Raw genomic sequence first — 7,319 nt, forward strand, 5'->3', positions numbered from 1 at the left:
TCAAACCATGATCTCCTAAGTTCATAGGTTGATGCTCAACCATTGAGCCACACCAGCTGGTCAACCTTCCAGAATCTACATACAGTTTCAGCCCTTCTCATCCAAACAGACTGGGTTTTCTTGCAGAAGAGCTCATGGATTAAAACTAAATGCAAGTCACTCTGGCAAATGATGAACACTATCAGACTCTCTATAGAACAGCCAAGGGAGAATTAAGCCTAGTCCCAGGGAACTGCTGGAGAGTTGGCAGGGAGGAGATGGCATGTCTCTTACAGCAACCAGAGATTGGGGGCCAGAGGGTAAAACTGAGAACTGGGCTAGATCAATGCTGAAGTGTGGCTGGATTATCAGAGGCAAAGGATTGGAAACAAATGTCAGGAGCGGACGTACACAGACAAAGGGGGACCACCAGCAACCTGGAAAAATGAGAGAGAAGAGTGCCATGTGGGAACAGGTGAAAGAAGAGACAATCTGGACAAATACCCAGGAGAGAGGGATCCAGTGCCACAGTAGGAACCTTTCTCCCTCCCGAGGCCTTCCTGTATGGGTCCCACTTAAACAGCCTTCTTGTTACATAAGATGATAAGCTCCTTGAGGGTGGCAGTCTTGACTGATTCCTTTTCTGCTATAGTCCTGAAGCCTAGCACAGTGCCTGACGCAGAGTAGGTGCTCACAATGTTTACTGAGTAATAAATAAAGAAATAAATGAATGGATACACCTATCTTATCAACCTAGACACTAGGTAAGGAAAAGAAATATTGATAAGCTTTTTTTTTCAATAAAGTTACATCAATTGTAAGTTTCAATAACAAAGAATTTACTGAAGAATTAATTGGAGAGCAGGAGAAGAGGTTTCCACTATCCACCACCATAGAGCAAATAACTGGGTAAATGCGAATTAGATGCTTATGTTCTTTCCTAAATTCTTTTTCCAATCGTCTTCTCTTTTAGCTCTTCTCCAACACAGCACATGGGCACATACTTTTTCTCTCTTTCTCCTAGTCTGTACTAAGTGCAAAGTAAAAACAAAAAGTTCTCTTTCTTATTCCATATGTAGAAAAAAATCACTCCTCTGATGATCATGATGTGTTTTGAGAGGTGTCACTCCCACAGACCATCTCAGGGCCCTTGCTCTCTACCTCCCTTTGGGGAGGTGTATGAGCCTTTGCTTGATTAATCCCATCATTCATAATTAAATTACTTATGTAGAAACAACAATGCACTATGAGCAACTTCTTTTACTTGTTTTTATTGATTTTAGAGAAAGAGAAGAAAGGATAGGAAGAGAGAGAGAGGAAAAAAATAACATTGATTGGATGCCTCCTGCATGCCCCCTACCAGGATCGAGCCCCAATGAAGGCTTGTGCCCTGACAGGGAACCCTACCAAAGACCTCTGGGTGTACTCAACCAACTGAGCCATACTGGCCAGGGCAGTATGAACAATTATTAAAAACACTTCATTATGTATAATTTGTACATGCTTCAATTGGGGGTGCTTGGGATGATTTATTTTCCAGGTGGTGGTGTCATCTACCAACATTCACCAAATCTAATTTTCATCCTGCCATGCCACATAGGAAAATACAATTTTCAAAGCAAAGTTCCCCTACTTTACACAAAGATACACAAAGTTCATCAGACAAATAAAATAAAAAGAGAATATTTTTGCATACACATCAACACCGTACAAGCATACAAGACATTGTTCTTTTATTTGAAAACATCAGGAAAAGCGCCCCTTCACCCTCAGAGGGAAATGCAAACTTTGTTGCTAAATCCCAGCTCCACAAATGAAGGCGGGGTCCTCTGGGGAAGCAGGGGAACTGGGGACTGATGGAGGAGGGTGACGCCTCATAAGCACTTCAGGAGGAAGGAATTGCAGGAGGTTCCTCGGGGACAGTCGCACAGCTTCCCGATCCTCGCTCCTTTTCGCACCGCGCACTGCTCGCCAGCGTCACACTGCAAGCAACACATTGTGTGGTCGTGGGACATGCGCAAAACCAAGCCCTCAAAGGCCACTCTCCCTGTCAACACAGTTTCAGCCTCATGGGAGAGACGGATGGGCCCTATCACCCTCACGGGAGGCCTAAGTATAGTCAGGCCTAAAATAGAAGAGAGCTTTGTGCTTATGATTTCAGTGAGAGAGCATAAAAATAAATTCAAATTATTGAGCCCCTCCTACCTTCTCCCACTTTGCAGGGGAGGGGGGTAGAGTGAGAGTTGGATTACATTTCCTGGGTCCTTTAGTTGCTCATCCAGAAGATAAAAAAAATCAACCAGACCTTTTTTCTAAGAAATAAACAATAGACCTATGTTTTCTCACAACCCCTGCTCCCTGCTTTCTGCCCTCCTCGTCCTAAGGAAGGTTTAAGTATGTGTGTATGTGTGTTTGTTCTCCATGGAAGGTGACAAGCCCTGGTTAAGAATTTTTATCCTAGAACTTCGATTTTTTTTAAAAAAACTGACAGGAGTTCAGAAGGCAGGAAGAAAATAGAAGGAACAAGAACCAATTCTTCGTGAGGTGAAAAAAGCTCATCTTCAGGAAACACTCCTTTCCACCCAGATACAGAGCTGGTTCCTGGCACATACTGTTCGCTCCTCTGAAAGGGCTGGTCTGCCCTTAGAGACCAAGGGCAAGGGCTGGCGGTGAAAACAAAGGGGACCTCGCAGAATTCTGCAAACCCCTTTCCTGAATTATTTAGCCACATCCTAGGGAGAAGGCGTGCGTGTATAAGACTCAAGGTGGTATATTTCCTCTTGGAAAAAGATGGGAAGGAGGTGTTTCCAAAGCCTTACCATGGGGACTTGCCCGTACTTCTTCTCATAGAGCGGAATACGTTTACTCTTGAGCTTCTTCAGGACTTCCTGCAGCGCTTCGATCTGCAACATACCACCCGCCCACGAGAGCCCGAAGTTGCTGCCTTGGCTGCGAGCCCAGCCCAGGTGCTCACTTCCAGCCCTATTTTTAAGGATCCCCAGAACCACACACACTCCACCCTGGGACACCGAAGACAAAAAAAAAAAAAAAAAAAAAAAAAAAAAAAAAAAAAAAAAAAAAAAAGAAAGGATATTCTGATTCTGGAGTGGAAAATTTAGAACAAAAAGATACCATCTGCAACATGGATGGGACTAGAGGGTATTATGCTAAGTGAAATAAGTGAGAGAAAGACAAATACCACATAATTTCACTTATATGTGAAATCTAAAACAACAAACAGAACATTATGATGGTTGCTGGATAGGAAGCGTGTTGGGGGGATGGGTGAAAAAGGAGAAGGGATTAAGAAATACAAATTGATACTTAGCTAGAGGGGTGGAAACTTAGGGGGCGCTGTCCCAGGTACTGAGAGCTGGTCCCAGGGCCCTGGAGGGGAGGCTCCTGTTGCTCCTGTGTTGCTCAGAGGAGCGGGGACAAGACTGCTGGGAGAATGACAGCGGGAGCCCGGATTTCTCACTCATCTTCCCGCGTCCTGACTCTGGGAATGGGGTGGGGAGGAGGGAAGAGGGGAGGTACAAAGGAGGGACCGCGCGGCAGCCCAGGGGAGTCTGGGGCATGGGGATACCGACCAGCTCCTTCTCATGGGAGGCATCCTCCACGGTGGAGAAGATGTCCAGGGCTCGGGGCTGGAGCTCAGCATCCTCCTGGGCACGGGCGCCCAGCAGAGGTAACAGCAACAGCAGGGCAGCACCCAGGAGGGGCAGCAGCTGGAAGCGGGTGCTCTCCATGGTGCTGAAACTCGGCGCTGCTGAGGCGCCCCGCGCTCCTCTCTTTTATACCGAGCCAGAGCCCGGGTGCGGGGAAGAGGGAGGGGGCAAGGAAGGAAGGGGGTGTGGAGGAGGGTCCAGGTCAGCCGTCTGTAGGCAGCGATCCGCTGCCGCTTGACGTCAATGCCCGCCGGGCTCCAGGCGCCCCGGAACAAGGCTCTGCGCACAGATGGGCAAGAGAGCGGACACCAGGGACCCTGCGCCCCCAGATGCTGTCACCCCCGCAGTAAGGGACGCTCCCGAGGGAACTGAAACGAAGTCAAGGGGCGAGAGGTGGGGGCTGGGGACCACGAGGGGGACAGGACATGAAAAATGCCTTTGAGGCAAGGCACAGGCAGAAGAGTCCCTCCCCATCGCCTAGCAGGGGCGGCAGCAACGCAGTCTCCCTCACCAGCCCTGCCTTGACTCGCCCCAGATCCATATGTGGCAGCAAGAAGGGTTGTTGCCTCTAGATAGGCATGTACACTGAGCACCTTAATAGGCATGCTGTGGGATAGGAGAGGCAAACACAGTACTTAAAAGAAAGAAATTGTAGCCTTCCCCAGGATGGGCTCCATGACGTAATCTGTATGGTAGTAACGAGAAAAGAGGGAAAACAGACTGACCAAGACTGAGGGATGGTATAGAGAGTGCAGGGAGCCAGATTCTGGTTCTGCTCCTGGCTCCACCACTTGCAAGCTGTGTGGCTTTGGGCAAAATAAAGAACCTCTCTGGGCCTCACTGTTTTGTTTTGTAAAACTGGAATATAAAAGATACGCCTCACAAAATTATCTGGAGGTAGGAACGAAAGGTAAGGTATGTAGAAGCCCTGACCCTTAGCACTACCTCTCTAAGGCTCCCTACCTTTCCCTTGGAATTTGAGGCTGCCCAGGTAAGTGGCTGAGTGCAGTATTTCAGTTTTTCCTTAGGGCAAACCGAACCATCCTTAGGAGCCCTCCAGCTCACTACCCAGTTCTGATATCTAATGAAGATAATAAAGTAAAGGTGTGAAAAAGTGCAACTCCCTGATTATGGAAATATCTCCAGCATCAGAAGTCAGTAGTAAGCCAGGTCCTCCGTGGCTTGTGAAGATACTGTATTTTAAAAGATTGGGGTACTTACAGCCTGAGTACAAATGAAAGTTCCTGTAGGAGAGGTGATGTTTTCCCACTTAGACCTAGAGGCTTATCCCCCGCTGCCTGCCCACCTCGCTTCTTTCACCACATCCTCTTTCTCTCAAACCAATCCTCAGTTCATCCACTCTTCTCCATCCCTATCACTAACCGCCTCAATCCTGGAAAGCTGCTCTGGCCTTCTTCCTGCCTTCCCCCGGCCCTGCCCTACCCCACCCCACACCCCACTGCCTTCCTCTATCCCATAATTTACCACCAGCCAGCAGTAAAACATGCCAGAGAGGGGTGGGATTGTTTCACAGGCAGTCAGTTTCAGAAATAGACTACAGACTACGGCCTCTCTCAACATTTCCTCCAACAACCAAGAGCATTACAGTTGCAAAATGGAAATCTTTTTCCCAAATGCAAAGCTTGTGTCACCAGGAAGAAGGGTATTGTCTCCACACTGCTCACACACTTTCACTTCACTGCTTTTCCCTCACACTCTCTATGGTGCAATGTGGAAAGCAAACTGGGACAGGATTGCATCCTAAAAAATCTCAGGAAGTTCAAATCTCAGGCCATAGGCGTGAGGGAGTGACTCCTGGGCTGGACAGTTTGCCTTAGATGGCATCTAAGGTCACTGTTTAAACCGTGATTCTGGGACTCTTTCATGCCTCCTTCAGAACTCATCAAAGTGAAGTCTATTTCTTTTGACACAAACTCTAACCTCAGGAGAAACAGAATACCATCTGGCATGATCCAAACAGGCAGAGCCTGAGGGCAAACGTATTTTTTATAGGCAGAAGGGTCCTCAACAAGTCTCTCCTTTACTTCTTTAGGGGATCTCTGGCCCTGACATTTCTCTACTGCGTGTCAGCAATTTAAGCTGGTTCTGGTTTTAACGAGAGATCCATCGTGGTGGCTTGGCTTACCAGCTAAGTCAGTCCCAGCTCCTCCTGCTCTGCAAGCCAGATCTCTGCACTTCCCATCCAACGGCCTCTCTAAAGCCGGCCTGGCAAGGCCTCTGAGATGGATGGGCTAGCAGCCGTTCCTTAAGCTCCTCCAACGTTTGCAGGAAGTCCACAGGGACTGTGCTTATTTCTCCGGAAGGTGAGATTAGACTGGACTTTGAGAAGACTGAAACCCACACATGGCAGGCTTGCCCAAGGTCATGTGTCATGTTTTCCTCTCCTATACAACTGGCTGCTGGAAGACAGTTGTTTGGAGACCCGGTTCAACTTTATGAACGGGATTATAGACAAGGGAGGCGGATATATTTATATACAGAAGCCTCAAGAGCTTAGGGAAGGCTATCTAGCCTGAAGAGGAGGGCCAGGATGCTTGTCTTAAAGCTTTATTGCCATAGAGTCACTGTTTTAGAACGACCTTAGGGAGGTAACCATGGAGATTTTGAGGATGCTAAAAAATCAAAACAAAACACTTCAACTCTCTGCAGTGCTTCATATTCCCTTCATTTTCACCCTTCTCTAGGGAAAAATAGCTATTCAATTGTACTCTCTTATCTTAGGCTCTGGGGCCACCACACCCATTCAGTTGTGCATGTGAACTATTCCTTCTCTTTTCTGTATATTACGGCAGTCTGTGGCTACCACTCCCCCTAACCCACTGCACGATGGCATATGGTGCACTGTGTTACTGTTCACAGATATTTAGTGCTGCTCACTGGAAGAGAAATATACTTTGGGCCATGTTCATCAACTATGTGTCTATGTGACCCACTTTGGCCAGTGAAATACAAGCAAAAGTATAATGCGTTGTTTTCATGGGGAAGGTTTAAAAGCCAGTGCATACTTTGCCCTGCTCTCTTTCCTCTTCCCTGGTGATTGGCAATATTCCAGATAGAGGTGGCTATTATCAGCCTGGGTTATAGACGGTTCTGGAGGGAAGGAAATATTGAGCACAGCTATAACTGCCTTCAGTGGACATATAGTGAGAAGGAGGAATAAACTCTTGTGGATATAAGCCACTTTGGGGGTCATTTGTTACTGTAGCACAATTTAGCTCAATAGGACCAAATCAGGTAGATAGACTGCCATGTCCATCAACCCATCTCATAGATAGTATTAATTACATATTGCTACATAATAAATTACCCCAAAGTTTAGTAGCTTAGAACAACATGTATTTATTATATCACCATTTCTGTGGGTCAGGCATGACTTAGCTAGCCTCGGGTCTCTCAGAAGGCTGCTATCACAAGGCATTGACTGGGGCTGCAGTCATGTCAAGGTTCAACTGAGGCAGGATCCACTTTCAAGACAACTCAGTGGTTCTTGGTAAGACCTGGTTTCTCACGGGCTATCTCAGTCACTTGCTGGCTCTTGAACAGAGGCCTCCCTCCATCCTTCCAGATGCCCTCTCCGTCTGAGCAAGCATGTGAGAAGAGCCTGAGAGAGAACGCTAGCAAAACAGAAGTCACAGGCTCTTCTAACTCATC

General features: G+C 47.3%; 1 protein-coding gene across 1 annotated transcript; it reads right to left on the reverse strand.

Annotated features, from left to right (window-relative positions):
* Positions 1–1,695: 1,695 nt before the first annotated feature.
* CARTPT (CART prepropeptide) lies at positions 1,696–4,033 on the reverse strand. The gene is made up of 3 exons (XM_006762373.2): positions 3,570–4,033; positions 2,799–2,882; positions 1,696–1,961 (listed from the first exon to the last, which is right to left on the reverse strand). Exons 1-3 carry the CDS (start codon positions 3,726–3,728, stop codon positions 1,854–1,856), a joined length of 351 nt encoding a protein of 116 aa, XP_006762436.1. The 5' UTR covers positions 3,729–4,033; the 3' UTR covers positions 1,696–1,853.
* Positions 4,034–7,319: the final 3,286 nt, after the last annotated feature.

This window comes from Myotis davidii, unplaced genomic scaffold (assembly GCF_000327345.1).
Source record: "Myotis davidii unplaced genomic scaffold, ASM32734v1 scaffold135, whole genome shotgun sequence".
Classification (NCBI taxonomy): domain Eukaryota; kingdom Metazoa; phylum Chordata; class Mammalia; order Chiroptera; family Vespertilionidae; genus Myotis; species Myotis davidii.

Bases quoted from the DNA above. Each gene is read 5' to 3' on its own strand.
- CARTPT (XM_006762373.2), bottom strand. From the start codon at position 3,728: ATGGAGAGCACCCGCTTCCAGCTGCTGCCCCTCCTGGGTGCTGCCCTG. The intron at 2,883-3,569 runs GTCGGTATCCCC...GGTATGTTGCAG, and splicing joins CCTCCCATGAGAAGGAGCTG to ATCGAAGCGCTGCAGGAAGT. The intron at 1,962-2,798 runs GTAAGGCTTTGG...TGTTGCTTGCAG, and splicing joins AGTACGGGCAAGTCCCCATG to TGTGACGCTGGCGAGCAGTG.